At 58.6% G+C, this 25,106-nt stretch overlaps 1 protein-coding gene across 1 annotated transcript in view; it reads right to left on the bottom strand.

The window, feature by feature from the left end:
* RASAL3 (RAS protein activator like 3) overlaps positions 1-25,106 on the bottom strand; it is a 56,369-nt gene that overhangs the window by 8,512 nt on the left and 22,751 nt on the right. Inside the window, exons 3-9 of the mRNA XM_032775538.2 lie at positions 19,350-19,468; positions 18,063-18,147; positions 9,963-10,060; positions 9,443-9,531; positions 2,174-2,306; positions 1,705-1,803; positions 541-1,086 (exon numbers count right to left, since the gene is read on the bottom strand). Of these exons, the coding sequence (XP_032631429.1) occupies positions 541-1,086; positions 1,705-1,803; positions 2,174-2,306; positions 9,443-9,531; positions 9,963-10,060; positions 18,063-18,147; positions 19,350-19,468 (1,169 nt within the window). The remainder of the gene's footprint in view (positions 1-540; positions 1,087-1,704; positions 1,804-2,173; positions 2,307-9,442; positions 9,532-9,962; positions 10,061-18,062; positions 18,148-19,349; positions 19,469-25,106) is intronic.

The following is a 25,106-nucleotide window of genomic DNA, read 5'->3' as shown; positions in this document are numbered from 1 at the left end:
CTGGGAACCAGACTTTCCACCCCCGGCCCCCAGCCCTGGGCCCACCTGGCCCCATCCCTGCAACACACACCCAGCGCAGGGGTGCTGCAGCACCGCCATGCAGGTTTTGGCTGTGAGGTGAAGGAGGGAGTGCTACTAATGGCTTTTTGCCCCTCCAGGTACCGAGGAAAGCAGCTGGGGAAAGACCCTGACTACCCTCGCCCAGGGGTCTGTGAACGACTCACAGTGCCACCCAGCCCTCCCCTCCCCCTGCCAGGCAGGACAGCCCTTCCTCTCTGGGCTGAGCCCCCAATTATACCCCAGGAGGTGATGCTAGGCAGCCCACCACCCACATCCTGGGACAGAAGGGGGAATTCCCCCCCATAGGCCTGCAGAACAGCTCCCTGCCCCCTGCAGTGGGTCATGCCCTGGCCCCTGCCCCTAGGAGCACGGGAGGGCTCTCTGGCCCACATGAGGCTGCTGAGCCGGCTCTAGCTCAGGCTCTCCAGTACAGTTCAGATGCCCTGGGGCTGAGAGCGCCCCCTGGTGGCTCGGCCATACCTTAGCTTTGCCTGTGCTCTGCAGCACATGCACCAGGGCACTGGCAAGTTCTTCTTTGTGGCGCACAGCAATAGCAGGCTCCAGCCTGGCACACAGCTCTCGGTAGTGGAAGGTGATGTACTCGGCGAACTCCTTGTAGCTCACAATGGGCAGCACCTGGATCTCCTGGTAGCGTCCGCGCAGCCGCAGGGAAGGTGCCCGACTGGGGGCAGCTCCACACAGAGGGTACCATTTCTCCAAGGGCTGGCGCGAGGCGGCCAGCTCCCTGAGTTGGATGGTCACGGTGCCCAGGGGGCTGGTCTCCCGTCGCCGCCCCTCTTCCTCCCGCAGCACGCTGATGTGCAGCTCCCGCACTGCCGGCAGTGTGGCCAGCTCGAAGAGCTCGCCCCAAAAGAGTGCCCCATCCACACCCGCTGATTTGGCTGTAGTGCGGGCGTACAGGGTGCCATCCAGGTGCAGCTGGCAGAAGTAGCGCTTCTTGGGGGGCAGGTCTCGGGCCTCGTACACCCAGAGACTCAGGGTGTTCTCCACACGCTCGCAGTTGTCCTGGGGGAACGGCACAACATGAAGGGTGTGGACACTTCACAGCAATGCAGGAGAAGGGAGAGCTCCCCTGCTCACATGGACGGGGAGCAGCTCATGGGGAGGGAGAAAGCTGGGATGCTATGGCGCAGGGCAAGGGTGGAGGGGCGCTGAGGGGCCAGGTGATGTGAAGGGCAACTGGCAGAGGGTGAATTCCTTGTGCCCGGTGCAGATGGGAGTGACTGCACTCCCCTGCCTCAGCTGGTGAGTCGGGGGGACACAGCCGTTCCCCAGCTGATGTGTCGGGGTGGGGGGGAACGCAGCTACTTCCCAGCTGGAATGTTGGGGGGTGTAGATGGTATTTCGAGGACTAGGGGACATAGCCATTCCCCAGCTGGCATTTCGGAAGGGTGCAGCTGCTCCCCAACTGACATTGCAGGGAGGATAGCCACTCCCCAGCTGGTGTTTTTTGGGGGGGCAGCTGCTCCCCAGCTGACATTGCGGGAGGGATAGCCATTCCCCAGCTGGCATTTCGAGGGGACATAGCCATTCCCCAGCTAGTCTTTAGGGGGGCGCAGCTGCTCTCCAGCTGATATGGTGGGGGATAGCTGCTCCACAGCTGGCATTTTGGGGCTATCTCACCTTGTTGGGCTGCACAGTTCTGCGTAAGTTCTCAATCCACCGGTCCCGCTCAGCCACTGATGTGCAGCCAAAACAGCGGCTCCCCTCAGCGTTGATTATCTGTGGGATGTGGGGGGAGGTCATCAGTACGGGGAGCACAGCTGCAGTAAAGCACAGGGGACCTGGTGCGGGGTCATGCTGCGTCAGTGGTCAGCATTGCCATGGAGGGGAGGAGGGGACAAGAATCTGCTCGGGCTTGTCCTGTGTGCCTGGGACAGGGTTGGTGCTCATGGGTTGGGGCTGGTGCCTTGGAACTAGGGCTTGTGCTGCTCCATGGGTAACCCCCATTCAGTCCTCACCCTTGGTGCCCCAAGGGTGCTCTGGCCCTGGAGGGGCTGGTCCCTAGGGCGTGCTGCACTGTGAGGCGCCCTGGGAGCATGGGGGAGGCAGGGAGATCTGCCCAGAGTCCCTGGACCAGCAGCACCATTACCTGGAAGCAGAACTTCTCGCCAAGGATGCTGCTGTGCAGCGGGCGGATCACTATGTCCTCGCCACTCAGATCCAGCTCGGCTGCACTTGGTGCAGGCAGCAGGGACTCACGGGAGCCATGCCGGCTTGGCAGCCTGGGGGGGAGAAGGAGCTGGTCATGTGCTTCCCAGCCCTCCTGCCGGTCCCAACCCAGTCTCTGCCCACAGCAAGGGGGCCGAGTTCAGAGCCTCTTTTGGAGCAGTGTCACGGAGTGTGGGGGAGTCAGGGCCCTGCACCCCCCATTTCCTGTGATTCACCGTGACTCTCAGCCAGCCAGTAAAACAGAAGGTTTATTAGACGACAGGAACACAGTCCCAAGCAGGGCTTGTAGGTAGAACCAGGACCCCTCGGCCAGGTCCCTCAGGGGGACAAGGATTTTAGACCCCAGACTTGGGGTTCCCTGCCTCTTCCCAGCTAGCCCAAAACTGAAACCAAAACCCCTCCAGCAGGCTCTCTCCCCCTTCTTCTCTCCTCCCCCTGCTCCCTTTGTCCATTTTCCTGGGCAAAGGTGTTGACTTGCCCCTCCCACCTTCCTGGCTCAGGTTACAGGCGCAGGTACTGTCTCTCACCTAAAGTCATCCCCTGCTCTCCCATCCCCCATGTAGACAGTCCCAGTAAAACTAAACGACATTCCCAGGTCAATCCACCCTGCTCCCTACTGGTCACATCTCTCCCTGCTTTGAGACTGAACTGAGCGGGGTCACTCTGCCCAGTGACCTGGGAAAGTTCAGGGCCCCCTCTCCAGGACAACGCATCCGCTATCATGTTGGCACTTCCCCTCACATGGACCATGTCCATATCATAATCCTGCAGGAGCAGGCTGCCCTCAGGAGCTTGGAGTTGACTCCTTTCATCTGGTGCAGCCAGGTCAGGGGAGAGTGGTTGGTGTACACAGTGAAGTGTCGCCCAAAGAGATATGGCTCTAGTTTCTTAAGGGCTCACACCATGGCCAGGCATTCCTTCTCAATGGTCGCGTAGTTCTGCTCCTGGGGTAGCAACTTTTTGCTCAGGTACACGATGGGGTGTCTCTCCCCCTTTTCATCATCCTGCATTAACACCTCCCCCAGTGCCATGTCTGAGGCGTCAGTGAACACCATAAATGGCTTGTCAAAGTCTGGGTTTGCCAGAACTGGGCCACTAACCAGAGCCTCCTTCAGCACCCGGAGAGCCTCCTGGCACTGCTCGGTCCAGACCACCTTGTCTGGCTTCCCCTTCTTGCATAGTCCAGTGATGGAGCCAAAGTGGGGCACGAACATTTGATAGTACCCTGCCATCCCAATAAAGGCTTGGACCTGCTTTTTGGTTTGGGAAGCAGGCCAGTCTCTGATCACCTCCACTTTGGCTGGTTCCGGATTTAGGCAGCCGCTCCCCAACTGATGGCCCAGGTAAGGTACTTCAGCCTCTCCACCTTGCACTTCTCAGCTCTTACGGTCAGCTCCGCCTCCTGGAGCCGGTCCAGCACTTGTTTAGCCTGGGACATGTGGTCCTCCCAGGTCTGGCTAAAGACCCAGATGTTGTCAATATACGCCATGGCAAAACTCTCCATCCCCCTCAGTAGCTGATCCACCAGGTGCTGGAAGGTGGTCAGTGCTCCCTTGAGGCCGAAAGGCAGGATCAGAAACTCATAGAGCCCCAGAGGGGTGATAAAGGCTGATTTCAGCCTGGCATCTGCATCCAGCGGCACTGGCCAGTAGCCCTTTGTAAGGTCCACAGTGGTAAGGTACCGAGCGCCTCCCAGCTTGTCTAGGAGCTCGTCAGGCTTGGGTATGGGGTAGGCATCAGAAATGGTGATGGCATTAAGCTTCCAATAGTCCGCACAGAACCGGATAGACCCGTCCTTTTTGGGGACCAGCATCATCGGCGAGGCCCAAGGGCTGGAAGATGGCTGAATCACCGCCAAAGCCAGCATCTCCCTGACCTCTCTTTCCAGGTCCTGAGCAGTTTTCCCTGTGACATGGAAGGGGGAGCATCTTATAGGAGGATGTGATCTGGTCTCCACCCGGTGGACAGTCAAATTAGTGCATCCAGGCTGGTTGGAAAACAGCTGTCCGTACAGATGGAGCACCCCTCTGATCTCAGCTTGCTGGGCAGGGGTAGCTCAGGGGTCTCCAACGCGGTGCCCGCAGGCACCATGGCGCCTATGAGGGCATCTAAATGCGCCCGTGTCCTGGCCGGCGGTGGAGCATCCGCTGAAATGCCACAGAAATTTGGCTGCATTTCGGTGGCAATGCCTCTCGATGACGCCGCTTGCCGCCGACAAGTGGCGTCATTGAGAGGCGTCGTCCCTGAATTTCTGCAGCATTTTGGCGACTGACAAGCAGCAGCATCAAGAGGCATCGCCCTAGAATTTCTGCGGCATTTCTGCGGTGACGCCTCTCGATGACGCCGCTTGCTGCCACCAAGTGACATCATCGAGAAGCATTGCCACTGAAATGCCGCAGAAATTCAGCAGCATTTCGGTGGATGCTCCACTGCCGCCACAGTTCTTCATCTGGCGCCCGCCAGACGGAAAGGTTGGGGACCACTGGGTTAGCTAATCAGAGAGGGGAATTGTTTCCAGGGGGGAGCCAGCTCCTGTATCACGGAATAGATCTACTAAAGGGTCGGCTCCCTGCTCCTCCCAATGTCCACACAGCCAACACCACATTCCCCCTGCCATAATATGGCTTCATCATATTGACATGGTACACTTGGCGGTGGTGTGCCCGGTTCGACAGCTCCACCACATAATTTACCTCATTGAGCTGCTTGACAACCTTGAAGGGACCTTCCCAGACAGCCTGTAATTTGTTTTTCCTCATGGGGATGGGAACCATCAACTGATCCCGGTGGTGTAGGCGTGGGCCTGTGCTGTGCGGTCATATCAGACTCTCCCTGGCCAGGCCCATGAGCTCAGCCAGTCTTTCTCAGAAGGTCAGGACATACTCCACTATGGATTCTCCACCGGGAGTGGCCTTCCCCTCCTATTCATGTCTCATCAGGTCCAGGGGCCCCCTCACCCTCCTGCTATATAACAGTTTGAAAGGTGAAAACTCAGTAGACTTCTGGGGGGTACTTCTCTGTACACAAACAGCAGGTGAGGTAAGTACTTGTCCCAGTCCTGCAGGTGCTGGTTCATAAAGGTTTTCAGCATCATCTTTAGCATTCCGTTGAACTTCTCCACCAGCCCGTTGGATTGGGGGTGGCATGCTGAGGCCCAGGTGTGCCGGACCCCGCATTTCTCTCACAAGCACTGGAGCAGGGCTGACATGAAGTTGGACCCTAGGTTGGTCAAGACTTCCTTGGGGAACCCCACTCGGCTGAAAATGGTCAGCAGCACATCCGCCACGGTGTCTGCCTCAATAGAAGCTAAGGGTACTGCCTCTGGGTAGTGGGTGGCGAAATCTACCACCATCAAAATGTATTTCTTCCCCGACCGGGTCGCCTTACTGAGAAGTCCCACTATGTCCATAGCCACCTTCTGGAAAGGTTCCTCTTTGATGGGCAAAGGTCTCAAAGCCGCTTTCCCCTTGTCCCGGGCCTTCCCCACCCTCTGACAGGGTTCACAAGATCGGCAATACTGTTGGACCATAGTAAAGACCCCTGGCCAGTAAAAGTTCTGTAGCAGCCTCTGCCTGGTGCGATGGATTCCCTGGTGCCCTGCGAGAGGGATGTCATGAGCCAGGTACAGTAACTTGCGGTGAAACTTCTGGGGGACCACCAGCTGCCTCCTGCTCTCCCATGACTCCATTTTCCCTGGGGGAGCCCATTCTCGGTATAGGAACACTCTCTCCTGGCAACCTATCTCCATGGTATGTACTGCACTGAGGTCGGCCAGATCCCTTAGCTTCTGCAAGGAGGGATCTTTCTGCAACTCAGCCTGAAACTCAGCAACTGGGGAAGGCATGTGGACCGGCTCCCTTTCGCTGGCTGGGTCTGAAGCTGCAGCCTCCCTGAGCTGTGTCCCTGGGCACCCCTCCCCTCTGGGGTAGGATCCTGCACCTCAGGCTAGGTACCCTCCTGAAGTCAGGTCGTAGTGCTTCTCACCAGCTCTGGCTACGGGTCATGACCAAGGCACCCTGGGGATTGCTTGGCCAGTCCTCCAGGTCCCCCACCCTTAACACCTCAGTGGGCAAATGGTGGTGCACCCCCACTTCCTTGATGCCCTCAGCCCCCCATTTCAGGTGTACCCTCACCATAGGCACCTTGAATGGAGTCCTGCCTACCCCTGTCAGGGTCAGGTAGGTGTTGGGCATCACCCGATCTGGAGCTACCACCTCGGTCTGGGCCAGCGTCACCTCAGCACCCATATCCCAGTGTCCATTGACCTTCTTCCCATCCATCTCCAGGGGAACAAGCCACTCGTTCCACAGGGACAGCCCCGCGCCCACCCTGTTAACAGATAACATTGAGTCCAAGGCATCCAGCCCCCCAGAGGAGTTGGCCTGGGGGCCTCCTCTCTCCTAACCAGTTGATAAGCTGCCAGCTCCCCTTGCCTGGGAAGCCTGCCCCTTGTCTGGCTTGGTCTCTATCCAGTTAACCCGGTGTGGGTTCGGTCTACTCAGTCTGTCCTTGAGTTTGGGGCACTGGGGCCATATGTGGCCTCTCTGGCCACAGTAATAGTAGCCCACGTCCCGCTGGTCCCCTCGAGCCGTTCGGTTGGCCCTGACACCAGGTATTCCCCTTGGGAGGAGGTTCTCCATATTCCCCTTTTGGGAGGTCCCAGGGTGACTCTCTGCATAGCGGTGGGCCTGTTCCTTTGGGACTCCTCCCTGCCACCCCCTGACTGGGTCTTCACAAACTCATTGGCCAGCCGCTCTGCATGTCGCGGGTTCTCTGGCTTTTTGTCCATCAACCTCAGCCTCAGGTCGGATGGGCACTGGCCATACAGTTGCTTTAGTATGATCAGTTAAACCAGGTCCACATTCGTCTGGGGCCCAACTGCCCACTTGCTGGCGTATCCCTCCATGCGGCTGACTAATTGCAGATATGAGACCTCAGGGGTTTTACGCTGGCTCCGGAACCTTTCCCGGTACATCTCAGGAGTCAGCCCAAACTCGCGTAGGAGGGCCTTTTTGAATAGTTCGTAGTCCCCTTTCTCTACCCCTTCCAGTTGGTGGTACAATGCCACGGCTTTGGGGTCTAGTAAGGGGATAAGAACCCATAGCCTGTCCGCAGGATCAACCTGGTGCAGCTCGCAGGCCGTCTCAAAGGCATCCAGGAAGTCATCCATGTTCTCCCCCTACTTATGCTTGGCCAGCATGCTCTTATCAAAGCTCCGCGCAGTCCTGGGTCCCCCCTCACTCACTGCAGCCGGGGGCTCACTGCCCGTCAGCCTCGCTAGCTCCAGTTCATGCTGCCTCTGTCTCTCTTTCTCCTCCAGTTTATGCTGCCTCTGTCTCTCGTCATGTTGTCTCTTTCTCCTCCAGCTCATGCTGTCTCTGTTTTTTGTGATCTTCCAGCTCTCTCAGTTTTAAATCTTTCTCCCATTCCAGCTGCTTCAGCTCCATGGATGCTGAACTTCTTCGGGAGGATCTCCTGATGGCCGGCGAGCTTCACTGGGAGGATCCCCTGCTGGCTGGTCACGGTGCCCTCGGTATTCGCTGGGCTCCTCCCCACCTTTCCCCTAGGCATAGGAAGGAGGGGTCTTGGGAAGCCCTCAGCAGCCAGCTGACCACTCCCAGCTGGGACAGACACTGGTGCCTGCGCTGCATCTGCCAGGCTGCTTCCGCCAGAGACAGGGATCAGTTCATTCGAGCTATCTCTCTCCTCCAGCTGGGCAATCAGCTGTTCTTTGATGATCCTCCCACTGTGCAGCCCCCTCTGCTTGCACAGCTCCACCAGGTCGCTCTTAAGCCACTTGGCATACATCTTCCTGCTGGCCACTCACAGGCCTGGGTGCTCGCCACTCTCCACAGTTTCCAGGGAGACCCCTAGTGTGCCAGAACTTCTCGAGGTCACCACCTCTCTGCCAGGGTCGAACGGCAGACTCGTCCGCCCCAGGATTGCTCGCTGCGATCCCCTGGGGGATCCTGTTACAGCAAAAGTCCTTCTTGCTGGTCACACACTCCCAGGGGTTAATCGCCCCCTGAAACTGTCCCTCGCTGACTCTTCAGCACGCCTGGTACCTGTCCATCCCCCTTCATTTTACTGCTCCCTAGCCACTTACTGCAGGAAGTGCTGTCCACGGGGTGCAGTAGATCTCACCGCTAACACCAGTTGTCACAGAATGTGGAGGAGTCAGGGCCCTGCACCCCCCACTTCCTGTGATTCACCGTGACTCTCAGCCAGCCAGTAAAACAGAAGGTTTAATAGATGACAGGAACACAGTCCCAAGCAGGGCTTGTAGGTACAACCAGGATCTCTCAGCCAGGTCCCTCAGGGGGGCAAGGATCTTAGACCCCAGACTTGGGGTTCCCTGCCTCTTCCCAGCCAGCCCAAAATTCAAACCAAAACCCCTCCAGCAGGCTCTCTCCCCCTCCTTCTCTCCCCTCTCCGGCTCCCTTTGTCCATTTTTCCTGGGCAAAGGTGTCGACTCGCCCCACCTCCCGTCCTGGCTCAGGTTACAGGCTCAGGTACTGTCCCTCACGTAAAGTCATCCCCTGCTCTCCCATCCCCCATGCGGACAGTCCCAGTAAAACTAAATGACATTCCCAGGTCAATCCACCCCGCTCCCTACTGCATCACAAGCAATGATCAGCATTTGCCCATGCCCGCTGCTTCCCTGCTGGAGATACCAGTTTCCTGGTGCCCAGAGCACTGGAGCGGCCTAGGGGCAGGAGGGTTCTGGTGCCATGGATAAATGCTACACAGGATCCTTTGGCACCGCTGTACCCAGCTCCTCGCTGTGGGGAGTGATTCCACCCATCTGCCTAGGCCCCAGCCTCAGGGGTGGGGGCACACACTTGCAGCAGGTCCCCTGGGGGACACAGGGATGGCCTGCCCAGGACCTGGGAAGGGAGGAGACTGCAGGGTGGGGGATCTTCCCAGGGGCATCCACACTTTCAGTCCTGTCTAGGGGGGAACTCCCAGCACCCTGCACACCGGGGGCTGCTGTTCTACTGAACCCTATACGGATTGTTACACTGCCCTCACAACCAGGGCATCTGATCACCCTCACTGTAGGGGTGCTCCCGGGCTTTGTTCAGAGGAGGCACACTCCCCAAACTCCCCATATCCTAGGGCCTTGGCTGAGCAGGGGAAGATGGGGCTGAGGCTTCTTGCTCTCATGCCAAGGGCAGCGGCGGTGTACCTGTCGCTGTCCGTAAGGGGCGCTGTTTGGGAATCGGGCTTGGATGCAGTCCGGCCCTTGCGATCTCTTAGCCTCTTCCATATCAGCCCCTAAGATGAGGAATAGCCAACAGTAACAAGGCTCTCGTGCCAGTCAGCCAGCGCTGGGGGTGGGGGGGTGGGAGGGAGAAGAGCTACCCCGATAGCTAGGGGAGGGGATTGGACAAGAGCTGTGAGCCCAGGACAATGCTGGGGGGCCAGAGAGGCAGGAGGTAGTCAACCAGATCAGCTGGGCACCTGGTAGTCTGCATAGCCACTGGGCTCAAGGTGCAGGTCTCTGTGTGCTCCTACACAGCCCTATGGGCATGTGTGAGCGTTCTTCGGTGTCCCCAGGGAGATGTGTGAGCATCTCTGGGATCTGTGTCCCTCTCCGGAGTTATATACCTGGGGTATGACACCTGGGGCCTGTCCTGTCTCCCATTCCCATCTCCCTGGGTCAGGGCAAGATTCTTGTCCTAGCTCAGCAGCTGGGATTTTCTTACCTTCACGTTACTGAACTGGGAGCCGGTTGACACGTCGCTCTCAGTGCCTCTTCCTGGAGCCCGAGGGCTGGGTGAGCTCTTCCCCTCAGAGGAGAGATCTACAAGAATCAACCACACTCAGCAAGAGATCCCAGCGCTCTGGGGGGTCCGCTCGGGAAGGGAACTGGAGAAGGGCTGTGAGCCCAGTGTGACGTTGCAGTCTAGATGGTTTTATAAAAATATGCTAATGAGTGAATACAATGTAACTGGAATATGCTTCATGCAAAAGGTCTCCTGTAAGGTATCATTACAAAGCTTATAATCTACTGGGTGTGGTCATCCTATTTGTATACATGTACCACTCCTGTATCTGAAACTAGAAATATGAAATATAACTCTGAGGGCCTATCATAATTATGCAAAGTATGGGCCATTAATGGTGGTTTGGAATCTTGATGACTCCCATTAACCAGGACAATTGTCTTCAGCTGGCTTAAGAGAGAGCCTCTCCATCCCCATCCCACTCCCAGGATACCTGAGAGAAAACTGGAACAAAGGGCAGTGACTGCAAAGCGCGTGAGTGATTGCTGGACCCAGGCTAAAAGGAGATTAGTCTGTAAAAGAGAGCATTCTGGAACTGGTGAGGATCTTATCTGTATTCAGTTTGATTAGACGTAGATTTGTGCATTTTATTTTATTTTGATTGGTGACTTACTTTGTTCTGTCTGTTACTACTTGGAACCACGTAAATCCTACTTTCTTGTATTTAATAAAATCACTTTTTACTTATTAATTAACCCAAAGTATGTATTAATACCTGGGGGAGCAAACAACTGTGCATGTCTCTCTATCAGTGTTATAGAGGGTGAACAATTTATGAGTTTACCTGTATAAACTTTATACAGGGTAAAACGGATTTATTTGTGTTTAGACCCCACTGGGAGTTGGGCATCTGAGTGTTAAAGACAGAAACACTTCTGTTAGCTGCTTTCAGGTAAATCTGCAGCTTTAGGACAAGTAATTCAGACCCTGGGTCTGTGTTGGAGGAGATGGGCATGTCTGGTTCAGCAAGACAGGGTGTTGGAGTCCTGAGCTGGCAGAGAAAGCAGGAGCAGAGGTAATCTTGGCACATTGGGTGGACGCTCACAAAAGGGTTTCTGTGATCCAACCCGTCATACCTAGGACAGTGCTGGGGAGTCAGAGAGGCAGAAGGGAGTCAACCGAACCAGCTGGGTACCTGGGACAGGGGCCCTGGGAGCCTGAATGGCCACTGGGCTTGGGAATGTCACTGTGCAGGACTCCCCCCAGCTCTTCCAGTGCCCCTCTGTCCTGGTTCACAGTCCCCTGGTATCCCAGCTGTGGCTCTCCCCACAGCTCAGCCAGTGCGCCTCAATCCCAACCCACAGCCCCCTGCTATCCCAGCTGTGGGCTCTCCCCACAGCTCAGCCGGTGCGCCTCAATCCCAGCCCACAGCCCCTGCCATCCCAGCTGAGGGCTTCCCCGCAGCTCTGTTAATGCCCCTTGGGCCCAATACATAGACCCCTGCTATCTCAGCCCTGCCCTCTCCCCATCCCACCCTCCCTACAGCTCTTCTTGTGCCCCTCAGTCTTGAGCTCTCAATTGTCATGCTCTATCAGAGAGGATGGAATTCTCCCACCACTGACCCTGGCCAGTAGCAGATGTTCCCGAGGAAGGTACAGAGTTCCCCTTCGTGGCCAACTCTGGAATAACTGGCCTGTAGGGAGCATTTGTCCCAACACCGGCCCTTATGGGGCAGCTCAGGGGACCAGGACAGGAGAGTTTGATTTCTTCTGCCTTTCTCAATGACTGTTCTGGCTCTGAGCTTCCCCTGGCCCCTGCTCCGCTTGGCACCTACCCCAGCAGCCCTGGCCTGCACTGTTCCCCTCTCATGCAGAATTGATTCCCAGGATCCGTGGAGCTGCCCGTGCAATGCTGAGACTGAGAAGGCTAATGCCAGTGTATAGACAGAGCAGTCGAGGAGCAGCAGGCCAGAAACCGGACCCAGTCTCCAGTGATGGGCTCCTCGGTGCCGGATCCAGCAGTAAGACTCCCTGCTGCTCCTCGATAGCTCTATCTATACCAGGGGTGGGCAAACTTTTTGGCTTGAAGGCCACACCGGGGAATAGAAATTGTATGGCAGACCATGAATGCTCACAAAATTGGTGTTGGGGTTCAAGAGGGGCTGAAAACTCTGGTTGGGGTGCAGGCTCTGGGGTGGGGCTGGGGATGAGGAGTTTGGGGTGTAGGAGTGTGCTCTGGGCTGCAAGCAAGGGGTTTGGAGAGTAGGAGAAGGATGAGGGCTGGGGTAGGGGTGCAGGAAGGGGTGCAGGTTCTGGCTGGGGGTGCTGGCTCTGGGTTGCAGTTGGGGATGAGAGATTTGGGGTGCAGGAGGGTGCTCCAGGCTGTGATCAAGGGGTTTGGAGAGTTGGAGGAGGATGAGGGCTGGGGCAGGGGATTGGGGTGTGGGGAGAGGCTCAGGGGTGCAGGCTTCTGGAAGCAGTGGCATGTCCCTTCTCTGGCTCCTACAAATGGAGCGGCCCCCAACTCTGCTAGTGCTGCAGCAGGACCATGTGGCTGCTTCCGGGAGCCGCATGGTGCGGCCCTTGACCCTGCGCCCCGGAGCAGGGGCATGCCACAGTTTCTGGGAGCTGAGTGGTGTGGCCTCCGACCCAGCGCCCTGGCTGGAGCAGGTCCAAGCCGCGCTGTGCGGCCCCCAACCTGACACCCCATCTGGAGCGCCGGAGCTGGGGAAATCCCATACTCAGCTCCCCAGCAAGAGCTTGGGGGCCGGCTTAAAATGGATCCGGCCCGTGGGCCATAGTTTGCCCACCCCTGGTCTATATCCTGGCATTAGCCCTCTCAGTCCCAGTATTGCATGGGCAGCTCCTGGGCACTTGTGACCCCCTAAGTCCCTTCCAGTTGCTGCTCTCCAGGATGCAGCCCACCCCACCCCAGCAATGGGACCTGTATCCCCTTAGGGGACGTGCAGTTCCTGCCCTGGGGACATGGTGAGGCCCTTGCTATGCAGGAGAGAGCAGGGGGCTCAGGGCAGGGGGTTGGGGTGCAGGAGGGGGGTTCTGTCCTGGCGTGCACCGGGGGCAGGGCAGGCTCCCTGCCTGCCCTGCCCTGCCCCCGTGTTGCCCCAGGAAGTGTTTGGAACCTGGGGGGAAGGGGGCACAGGGGTCTGTGTGTTGCTGTTGCTTCAGGCACTGCCCCCAGCAGCCCTCATTGGCTGGGAAGGCGGAACTGCGGCCAATGGGAGCTGCTGAGGCAGGGCCTGAAGCAAGAGCAACACACAGATCCCTGTGTCCCCTTTTCCCCATGTTCCAGCCGCTTCCTCGAGCGGTGCGGGGGCAGGGCAGGCAGGGAGTCTGCCCTTCCCCCGGTGTGTGTGTAGGGCCAGAGCCGCTCTAGGTAAATGCTGGGGGGGGGGAGGGGGCTGAGGAGCTTACGGGCAGCAGAAAATAACTCCGCAGGCCGCGTGTTTGAGACCCCTGGCATAGGGTGACCAGATGTCCTGATTTTATAGGGACAGTCCTGATTTTTGGGTGTTTTTCTTATAGGCTCCTATTACCCCCCAACTTCTGTCCCAATTTTTAACATTTGCTGTCTGGTCACCCTAGGTGTGTCTGATCCAGGATTGGAGCCTCCCACAGGGGGGCAGGGATGGGGTTACCGCTCCCCCTGGAGGGGATCAAACCCTCACCAGTCCCAGTTCCTGCCCCACTCCCATTAGTCAAGCTGCTCTGGGAGGAAGTGGGAGGTGCAGAGCCAGCCACAGGGACAGGAAGAGGCTCAGCACAGAGCACCAGCCCCTGACTGCTCAGAAAGTGTCACCTGGGGCTCAGCCACCCTCTGCAGATGGTCCCATCCCAGATCTGGATGTCTTTGGGGGGAGCAGAGGGAGAGCAGGCACTGGGGGCAGCGCTGAGGAGAGGATCGGACCCCTGGAATGGGAAGGGTGTGATGTGGGAAGAGGAGCCCAGGGAGGGGGGAAGGCAGAGTGTGCGGAAGTTAATCACTGGGGGGAGCTGGGCAAGGCAACGAGTGGGGGAGCTGACCCCTAGGGTTTGGGTGCGGGTTGTTATAAAGGGCAGGGTGTGGGGGAGCTGACCCCCTGGGGTGGGGCTTGGCAGGGCAAGGAGTAGGGGAGCTGAGCCCCAGGGGTTGGGGGTTGGGCAGGACAGGGGGTGGGGGAGCTGACCCCACTGGGGATTGGGCAGGGCAGGGTGTGGGGGAGTTGGGCCCCTGGGAGGGAAGAGCAAGGTGTGGGGGAGCTGACCCCCTGGGGAGGTTGGGCAGGGCAGAGGGTTGGGGAGCTGACCACCTGGAGGGGGTTGGGCAGGACAGGGGGTGGGGGAGCTGACCCCACTGGGGGCTGGGCAGGGCGGGGTGTGGGGGAACTGGCACCCAAGAGGCAAAGCAGGACAGTAGGGGGAGCAGATGGTACCCAGCCCCTTCTCAGAGCAAGGGATGGGGGTTCTTAAAGGGTCAGCACCAAATTTAAAAGTCATCTGAGTTCCCAGCACTTGGTAGGACCCTGGGAACAATCATGTGTCCTATTCTGTCACGCGGCCCCTTTGGACAGCAGTGCCATCCACTGGTGGGTGGTGTCACTGCCCAGCTCTCAGGTACTAGTCCTGTGCTGCAATATCTGGGCTGTGTGTGCTCCAGGGAAGGGGGTTCACACAGGCACTAACCCAGAGGTGGGCAAACTACAGTGGTCCGCGGGACTGTTCTGCCCGGCCCTTGAGCTCAAAGCTAGCCTCCAGCCCCTCCCACGCTGTCCTCCTTCCCCGCAGCCTCAGCTCACCGTGCCGCCAGCGCTCTGGGCGGTAGGGCTGCGAGCTCCTGTCAGCCTGCACAGCTGCGAGAGCCACCAGCCTGCCCCGGTGCTCTAGATTGCTCGGCAGCATGGCTGGTTCCAGCCGGGCGGCCCAGCTGACAGTCCTGCTTCTGTGAATTGCCTGGTAATGGGGTGAGGTGCGGGGGGCGTGTTGTGTTGGATAAGGGGCAGGGGATCCTGGGGGACAGTCAGAGGACAGGGAGCAGGGGGCAATTGGATCGGTGTGGGAGTCCTGGGGGGGTCTGTCAGGGGGTGGGGGTGTGGATAGGGGTTGGGGCAGTCAGGGATAGGGAGCAGGGGGGTTAGATGGGGGTGGGGTACCGGGGAGTGGTTAGGGGTGGGGGATCCCGGGAGGGGGTGGTCAGGGAACAAGGAGCAGGGGGGTTGGATGGGTTGGGGATTCTGAGGGGGCAGCCAGGGGGCTGGAAGTGGGAGGGGGCGGATAGGGGGCAGGGACCAGGCTGTTTGGGGAGGCAAAGCCTTCCCTACCCAGCCCTCCATACAGTTTTGGAACCCTGATGTGGCCGTCAGGCCAAAAAGTTTGCTAACCCCTGCACTAACTGCTGAATTTGGGATTCGTAAGGGTGAGATGAGACCCAGCCACATTTGGCAGGTGCCCAAAGCTTGGTGCCATCACGGACAGTGGGGAAACAGGGAGGGAGGGTCAAGTGACTTTCCAAGGGTCTCCCAGAAAGTCTGGCCAAGCCAGGGATAAAACCCAGCTGGCTGAGCACTTCTCTCTACCCTCTGGCCCACTCTGCCCCCTGGCCAGACCCCAGTGCACCTCCAGCTCCAGGCAGTCTCTGCTTCCCACCACCTGCGGGGCCCCACCTGTCTCTCTGGAGCTGAGCCACCTGGGAGTAGTGCCAGCCAGTCTCAGCCAGGTGCGAGTGGGAGGAACAGTGTGGGGGGCTTGGCTGGGCCCCTCCAGGCACGTGCATCTTGAGGGAGCCTGGCCAGGGCAGGCCCTGGCTGATCGTGTCACTCTCGAGGGGCCAGAGCAATTCCCTACCTCGGGACCAGCCCTGGCTGCACTGCCATCTCAACCCGGCAGACAAGTTGCCTTCCAGCAGAGCAGGTGACTGCGGCTGGGAGGCAGGGCATGGGGGAGTGGGTTTCTGAGGTGTGGAGGGGATGGGCTGTGAGGGGCTGGGGAAAATGTGTGTTGGGGCACTAGGGAGTGGGGGTTCTGTGGGGAGTGCTGGGCAGTTGTGGTGGGGCTGTGGGCAGGGGGGCGCTGTGCATAGTGGGTCCAGGGGGACTCTGGCCCTAGGGAGTCGGGCGGGGGGCGGTGTTGGCGGGGGAGCTGTGTGGCACAGCATGGCCTGCCCCTGAGGAGGACGGGCCTGCTGGCAGCACACAGCCAAGTGGGCCACTGTGCATCTGGCAACTGCCAATTTGTAAATAGTAGCCTCACTCTGGGCTGGGCTGCCATGCACCACTGCCTCCACGGGGGCCCACAAATATGTTTGGCGCTGGCAGAGCCAACCCTATCCATTTGGGTGCCTTACACAGTGGGGCCCCAGGCCTCCCACCCAGGTCTGGGAGGCAGGAGCTGTGGGGGGCCACTTTGGGGGGCCCCACAGGCCCAGAGTGGCCCAAGGGATTAGTGGGGGCCAGAAGCAGCCTGCTCCACTTCCCTTGCCCCAGCCCCAGCTGTGTCACTCGGGGGGAGGAGGCTTGGGCGAAGGGATCCCTCCCCGCACACTCACCAGCAGCAGCGAGAAGCAGAGCAGCCCAGCCCCAGCCCACTCTACTCCACCAGCTCCTAGTCACAGCACTCCGCTTCCCGCGCCAGTGAGAGTCAGGGACGGTCCTTTCCCTAACCTGAGCAACATGGCTGGGGCCGGGGCAAGGGAAGCGGAGCGGGCTGGAGCCGTGTCTCTCCGCTTCCCGCCACCGGTGAGTGTGGGGAGAGATCCTTTCCCCGCACTCACCGGCGGCGGGAAGCGGAGCCCCAAGCCTGGGAGCTGGTGGAGTAGAGAGGGCTGGGGTCAGGTTGCTCCGCTTCCCCCCACTGTCGGTGAGTGCGGGGTTGCTGGGGGAAGTGGGGGTGGGCCAGGGCCGAGCAGGGGGGAAGGGTAAGAGGCAGGGCTGAGGGAGTTGTTCGGGGCCCCACACACCCCTAGGGACAGCCCTTCCCCTTGGGGCATGCGGCCAAGGGCTAGTGCTAGTTGCCAGGACTGGTGCTGCTGCGAGGACGGGTGCTGCTGCCAGGACATGGTGCCCTACGCAGCTGCATATGCCTAAGGACGGCCCTGGGCACCGGGCCCACAAAAGATTAATCCGGGCCTGCCTGACTCATAGACTATGCTGCCTTCTGGTCTCAGTGCGATCATGACAGCTGCAAAACCAATCAAACCAATCTCTGCTCCCATTAGTAATAAAAAAAAAAACCCATGTGCCCCCAGTCCCCAACCTGTATCCTGCCTGTGGTTACAGTGGAGCTATCCTTGCCCCTGTAATGCAGCTACCTTTGGGGCAGAGCCCAGCAGCTGCCAAACAGCATCTTTTGCCCCCATGATGTCTCTCCAACAGGCTGTTCTGAGCTCAGTGGAGGGACAAAGGACCAATTCCCAAACTGAACCACTGGAGTGGATCCCCTCCCTGCCCCTGCACCCCCACCCAGCTGGCGTGCTCCCCTTCAGGCCAAACTCAGCCCCAGCAGGAGCATCTGTGGCTGGCAGGGGAAGGCTCCTAGTGCTCCTGCTCCTAGCGCCATGCGGCAGGTGCCTGGAGGCGCTGGGGTGCCCACAGAGGGCAAGCTGGGTGGGGCTGCCCTGACTCACCTCTCCGCGTGCCACAGAGCAGCCAGCACCACGAACCCATCGCTCCAGCTGATCCCTGGGCTGGGGCGTCTCCCCCATTAGCACCCAGGCAGCTGGGAGCCCTCGGGGGTGGGGAGGGGGAAGGAAAGAGCCTGGCCTTATCTCTCAGGATCAGCACACACAGCACAGAGGAAGCCATGACACACTCGAGACATCTCTGCTCAGAGCGCTTCCTCTGCAGAGCTGCATCCGCACAGCCCACAGCGGCATGGCTCACACACAGCACTGGGTAGCGGGCTACGGGTGGCATGTGTGTGTGCATGTATGTGAGAGTGCACGTATAAGCGTACACGTGTGAGTATGTGATTGTACCCATGTATGAGTATGAGTGTGCATATAGAAGCGTGTGCATATGAATGCATGCATGCACTTGTGTGTGTGTACATGTGTGTCAGTGTGCATGGCACTGTGTCAGGGCTCACTCACCGGTGTCCCTCCTGCTGCTCAGGGACAGATGAGCGTTGGTCTCCGAAATGGAGCTGCCAGTTCTGTTCCGGCTCTTGTACAAAACCTGGGAGTAAGGAACAGAGCCTAGAACATCAGCAACTGACTGACCCATTCCTCCACTGGGCCTCCCTCCTTCTCCCCCTCCCTGTCACCCCCCTCCCTCTGCTGGCCCCTCTCCTTCTCTGCCAACCCCATGGCCTCCATCCCTCCACTGGACCTCCGTCCCTCCCATGACCCCCATCCCCTCTGTTGGGCCTCCCTCCCTACTGCTCCCATCCCCTGCACCTGGCCTCCCTCCCCACAGCCCCCATCCCCTCCGTCCGGCCTCTCTTCCTCCCTCCCTACAGCCCCCATCCCTTCTGCTCGGTCTCCCTCCCTACCAGTCCTATTCTCTGCACCTGGCCTCCCTCCCCACGGCCTCCATAGGCCTCCCTCCCACCCTGGCAATCCCATTCCCTCTGCCTGGCCTCCCTCCCCGCAGTCTCCATCCCTTCACCTGGCCTCTCTCCCTCCCCATGCCTCCATCTCTCCACCCAGTCTCCATCCCTCCCTGACACCACCATCCCCTCCGCCTAGCCCCCCTCCCTGCCACCTGCCCAGTCTCTCTGTTCCCCATGCCTCGCTCACCCCTCCATTGCTCACCCCTCCATTCCCCACACCTATCCCTGCCCAAGCCCAGAGGGTCTGCAAGACTGGGCCCTCTCCCAGTGGTGCCTCTCCAGCAGAGCAGAGTCTCTCCCCACCAACCCTCCTGGGCAGTGGCTGCTGTGGGGCAGCTTCAGGCATTGGGTCCTCCCCGCCCCGACCCCTGGTGACAATTCCACCCCGACAATACACAAGCCCAAGAAACTACCCCAGTCTCCAGCAGGGGGTTCAGGAACCGGCTCAGCCCAAGGGCAGCAAGTTCAGCCCACAAGGAAGCCCTTGGTAGACTCTAAAGCTGCTCGGTAGGGATCCCTGGGGCTGGAGCAGGGGGTGAGGAGCCCTCAACAGATCCAGAGTCCAGTTGGGAGCATGGTGACTAATGGGGTGCAATGCTGGGAGCAACATTCCTGCCCTACCACAGACCCCTCACCTCCTTGTCCCCTTCCCCCATCCAGGCCCGTCACCTCCTTGTCCCTATTCCCCCCCACCCCCAAGCCCCTCACCTCCTTTCCCCATCATCTTCCAGGCCTTTCATCTCCTCATTTGCATCCTCTCATCCCACCCCTCAAGCCCCACCCCTCCTTTCCCCATCCTCCCCTTTATTCCCCCCAGGCCCCTCACCTCCTCATCCCTGGCCATCAGCACCAGCTGTCCATCCACCAGGGAGAAGTTCGAGACATCCCAGACAGGGACATCGGGGGATGGGGCCAGCGGAATCTGCTGCATGGGGTGCACGCCATCTGGGGGGAGAGAGGCAGCTCGTCAGGAGGGTCTGGGTGACACCTGGCCTCAGGGATCAGATCCCCCCACATCTCCTGACTCCTCTCCACACCTCCGCCTCTGTCCATCTCCCCGCTTCTGTCCATCCTTTCCTTTCCCCCTCTCTTTACTCTTCCCCTGTTCCACTCTTCCACCTCCCTTCTGCTGTTCAGGTTTTTATACCATGCCCATCACCGTGGGATCTGGACAGTGCTGCAGTCAGGCTCTGGGCCTGGATCCCTGCTATGTTGCACTATGTGTGAGCGGCTGCCCCTGATAAAAGAGGCTGGCCTGGCTGTGGGCCCATGGACCCCATCACACCATGCCACACTCTGGGTCTGCCCCCTCTACCCCCGGTGAGTTGTGGGTCTGTGTCCATCCCCTTTGGGCTGCATGCAGGCTCTGGCAGTGGCACTCTCTCTATAGATCAGCCTCACAGTTGAGCTCCAGGGGACCCGGGGGACTTGTAGCAATTGGTAAGCCAGGTTACTGGCGGGTCAGGCAGGCCCAGTGTTCACCAGCAGTTAGGGCCTTTGGGTGGCACTGTGGCAGGTGCTGCCCAGGTCCTGGAAGTCGGAGCTTTCCTGGGCACCTCCCTCTGCATTCATGCTCCCAGCTGGCTGGGCTGCCCCTGCTCCCAGCAGCAGCGTCAGAAGCAAGCAGCCCAAGTCTGGGCTGGGATGGAATAGAGGGGGTGGGGACCAGGCCCCTCCCGTCCCCTGGAGGGGCTCCTGCCTGCACTTGTGTATTGCAGGTGTGGGCTGCCAGGGCATGGAGCCGGTTACACTGGAATCAGTGGCCCGGGGTGGGGACGGGCAGCTGCAGGTTGTTGGGCACCTGCCGAGCCCAGCTCAGTGCCTGGAACACACCCACTCTAGTTTCTTCACACAGGGTGGTGCCCGGCAGAACCAGCCATGCTGCACATTTAAAATACCACTGAAGCTTGCTCGAAGGGGATCCCTAATGCTGCGTGTGGATCCACAGGGTCTATGCTAGGCCCTCAGCTGTGAGCCAGTCTCTTGGAGGAACTCCATCCCGGTGCCAGACCCTCTTTCTCCAGGGCAGGCCACTCAGACTCACTGACTCTTGAGACTGAACTGCTGGGCTTCAGCCCTCCTTCTTCTCCCTGGGAACTCTGCTCTGTGAGTCCAGCTGAGAGAGACCCTGATAGAGACTCGTACACGCTTCAGGAATTAATGTCCCTCACTCCATAGTTACAGTGACACACAGCGCTGTCAAAACAGTCAGGTTTATTAGTCACCTAGAACTCAGCATGGGAAGTCCTTAGGTCAGCACAGAGCAGTGATGGTTAAAACACAGACCATTCTGGTTAGCCCAGATCCCAGCCAAGCTGAAGTGAACAGCCTCTGATTGTCTCTCAGGCTGTCTACACTGCACTTTTGTCGATAAAACTTTTATCGGTCAGGGGTGTGAAAAAACATACCCCTGACTGACAAAAGTTTTATCGATGAAAAGCACCGGTATCTTCCACCAACTAAGCTACCGCCACTTGTTGGGGGTGGTTTTATTTTGCCAGCAGGAGAGCTCTTTCCTGCCAGCAAAGAGTGGCTACGCGGAGACCTTTGTGCCGCTGTAAGGTAGTCAGTGTAGACATATCCTTAGTCTGACCTCCTAGGTCAGTTCCCAGGTGAGAGTCCAGCTTCTACCAGAAGCCAACATTTATCCAGGACTGCCCGGGGAGGGGGGCAAGTGGGGCAATTTGCCCCGGGTCCCACAGGGACCCCTACGAGAGTTTTTCAAGGCCTCTGGAGTGGGGTCCTTCACTCACTTTGGGGGCCCCAGAAAACTCTCGTGGGACCCAGGCCCCCGGAACTTCTTCTGCTCTGGGTCTTTGGCGGCAGTTCAGCAGCAGGGAGTCCTTCCGCTCCGAGACCCGCCGCTGAAGTGCCCCAAAGACCCGCAGTGGGGGGTCCTTCCGCCCGGGGACCTGCTGCTGAAGTGCTGGGTCTTCGGCAACAATTCGGCGGCAGGGGCCTCTGGGCGGCCCTGTATTTATCCCCCACCTCAGACCTCCCCAGTCCTCTGTTCTCAGGTGGGGGAAGGAGGGCAGTCTGGTCTGTGCTCACCTTCCCTGCTGAGAGTGTGGATCATTGGAGCTGGCATTGTCTCTCTGGGACATCCTGTTGATCTGGGTCAGATTCAACTGGTTCCTTAATTACGCTATTCATTCCACCCTGACAGGGAGGTAACACACACACCTATGTCTCTTAGCCTTCCCTGAGAGCAAACTTAGGCCATGTCTACACTATGAAGTTTTGTCGACAAAAGTTATACCACTTTAATTAAACTGCTGTTGCATGTCCACATTAGTCCTTATGTCTGCAGAGCGCATCCACATTAGTAGCTCTTGCATCAACACAGAGAGCAGTAGCTATCCCAGTGTGCAACTGGCCACAAGGTGCTTTGGGAAAGGTTTGCAATGCCTCATGGGGCAGGTGTCCAGTGTCACATGATGCAGGTTTCTCAATTCCATCCTTCCATAGGCATCCTACTGGATTGCCAGCGGGCTTTTCAACTGAAGTGTATGTGTGGGGGAGGAGGGGAGAATGTGTTATAGAGAGGGGGGATGGGGGGGGGACAGAAACAGTGTGTGTGTTGGGGAAGAGCATCTAGGCATGCTGTCTCTTTAAGTTCAGACAGCAGCCTGAGCAACCAATCCTGGGAGAGGGGACACCCTCCCACATCGGTCCCTGGCTCTGCACAGCACAGCAATCTCCCCATCCCCAGCAGCAGCGGCCACCTGCTCTGCCTGCCTGCTGATTCCACATTAACGGTTCTGTGACTCCCTCTGAGTTTTCCCATAGCCATAGGTGGCAGGTTTGTATAATTTTTGGTGGTGCCCAAATTGGTGGTCCCCTCCCTGCACCCCGCTCCTGCCCTGTAAGCCAATATAAAATGAAGCTACAATGCGTCAGCACCACAAGATTACAAGGGTCAATTAAAAGTGGAAATTCAGAAGCAGCACTTGCCTGCTTCAATATACGGTATTATAATTTGTTGCACCTGTTGTGACAAAGTGGGAATGTTCTTAATGTTTTCTCTGAATACTGTGTGGGTGCCTCAGTTTCCCCTGCAAGGTGCCAACTGAAGGTGTTGGGGACAAAGAGATCAGGTGGCCTCCTTGTCCAGAAGAGACACAAAGGCTAGAGGAGGGAGTGTCAGTTTGGAGCTGGCTGGGGAAATGGGGAAAGACCCAGCAACTTGGATCTAGGCTCCCCACCCTCCAAGATGGATCTGATGAGGAGGCCTGTTCTTGTACTACCAGCTCTGTTTTAGACTGTCCATGTCGTTAATAACCTGTATCTTACTGGCACTGGCTGGGTTCATTGTCTGACTGCGAGTTGGGGTAGCAGGAAACCCTCTGGTGTTGCCCCCAGGACCTGCCTGGGCCCACACTCGATGCGGAAGCGCACACAGTGTGGAAGAGCATGTGAATGCTCAGAGTCAGACCAGGAGGTCTAAGCGTCTGCCCTGGAGATGTTGCTCCGAGATGAGGACCCCAGTTCCTGACTGGCTTGTATGCAGTAGTGTCTCAAGCATCCCAGCATCCCTTCCACTACCTGTGCTTCCCAGTATCACCCGACAACGGCACTCGCTTTCTCCCTGTCCTTAGTCTCTTTTCAGCCATTTAGCCTCAGAACGCGGCCACTGAATATACCTCTTTGTATCTCTCAACAACAAAACCCTTCGTGCGGCACCTTGCAGTGAAGCAGCCCCTGAGGCATTAGTTGCCCGGAGACACACCACAAAGTTTCCAAAGAAGCCCAGGCCTCAATCACTCCACTCCTGTGCCAGAAATCGGCGCCATCAGTCACTGGCACTCCCTAGGGGTCTGCATACAATCACAACACCCCTTATTTCCACCCCACTAGATCCTTGAGAAATGCATAGGGGAAACTGAGGCACCCACACAGTAGTCAGAGAAAACATTAAGAACATTCCCACTTTGTAACACCTGCATACTTTAAAGGGTGTAAAATAATCAAGTATTGTGCCAAACACAATGATACTCCAACTGACCACCAAATTTAAGTTGCACGTTTTTCCCCTCAATTGAGGGCTCTGGGATGGGGCTGGGGATGAGGGGTTCACACTGCAGCAGAGTGCTCAGGGTTGGCATGCTGGGGGCACAGGATCTGGGGTGGGGCAGGGCTGGGGATAAGGAACTTGGGATGCAGACAGGCTTCCCCAGGGCTAGGGCCAGAGTGGACTCTCCCCGCTCCTTACTGGCAGAAGCAAGCTCCAGGGGAGGGACCCCTCCTCTCCCCCCTCACCCCCACCTGCAGCATACTCACTCTGCACCACGGTCACTGCACATGCTCCTAGGGACTCTCTCAGGTCCAGAAAGCCCACTCGCCTCCCCTATGGTGGGTACCGGGGGTGGGGGTTGCCATCACGTGTGGCGTCCCCTGCTGCTGCCCCTCACCATAGCCTCACTGGGGATGGGGGATGGGACTGCCCCTTGCCCAGCATATGGCAGGAGTGGGGACTGCAGGATGGTGGCTGGGGTGGGGGGTAGGGTGTCACAAAATTCACCCAAGCCCCAGCTGCTCAGATCTAGGAAGCTCCCCTCCTCCATCTCCCCTGTGGTGGGTTGGTGCTGGGGAGCTGGGGGAGGGGGTGAAACTGCCAGCACATGTGGCTTCCTTCCTCCTCTGCTGCAGCCTGCTGCCCCTCACCCTTGTCTCACTGGGGATGGGGCTGCCCCTTGCCCAGCATTGGGCAGGAGTGGGGGCTGTGGGGGGAGGGGGTGGATCACAGGGTCAAACCTCACCGAAGCCCCAGCAGCTGCTCAGGTGAGTGAGGTCCACCCCAGATATCCATCTCCTGGCTGGAAGTCCCCTTGGCATCTCCTCCATGTGGGTGCTGGGGGGATAGAGCTCCCAAGCATGTGCATGCCTCCCCCACCCCCCTCCTCTCTCCCTCTTCCCCTCCCCCGGTGCTCCAAGAGGCTGCTGGCCGCTGAGCTCTATAGCCTTAGGCAGAAGCAGCACAAGCAAGGGAGAGAAGCAGGAAAGCTCTGAGGCGCGGGACGGCCCGCTCCAGGCAGGGCCAGGGGAGAAACCCAGCTCCAAATATTGGTGGAGCACAGCCCTCAGCCTTGAATATTCCTGGTGCTTGAGCACCCTGAGCCCATATAACCTGCCACCCCTGCCCACAGCCTCCTCACGCAGCTCTGTGAGCTGTCCAGGCCGAGGAATCTCAAAACTTCTGGGAGCTTTGAAAGGGGAGGGGCACATGCCTGCCCGTCCAGTGGCTGAGATCAAAACAGTAAGCAGAGCGGTCACGATAGGCATTGTGGCATACTGGGGGAGGCCTGTTATATCTACACCAGTGGTCACCAACCTGTAGATCGCAACTGACAGTCGATCGCAATCTCCAGCTGCTAAAAGTCCAGCAGCACGGAGGGGCTAAGGCAGGCCCCTGACCTGCCCTGGCTCTGCACCACTCCCAGAAGCATCCAGCACGCCCCTGTGGCCCTGGGAAGGGCAAGGGTCTCTGCACACTGCTCCTGCCTGTAAGCACACCCCCGCAGCTCCCATTGGCCGGGAATGGGTAACTGCTGTCAATGGGAGCTGCAGGGGCAGTGCCTGCAGG

The sequence above is a fragment of the Chelonoidis abingdonii genome, chromosome 26 (genome assembly GCF_003597395.2).
Source record: "Chelonoidis abingdonii isolate Lonesome George chromosome 26, CheloAbing_2.0, whole genome shotgun sequence".
In the NCBI taxonomy this organism is placed as follows: Eukaryota; Metazoa; Chordata; order Testudines; family Testudinidae; genus Chelonoidis; species Chelonoidis abingdonii.
Note: the sequence above shows the minus strand (reverse complement) of the source record. Positions and strands in the feature narration are given on the sequence as shown.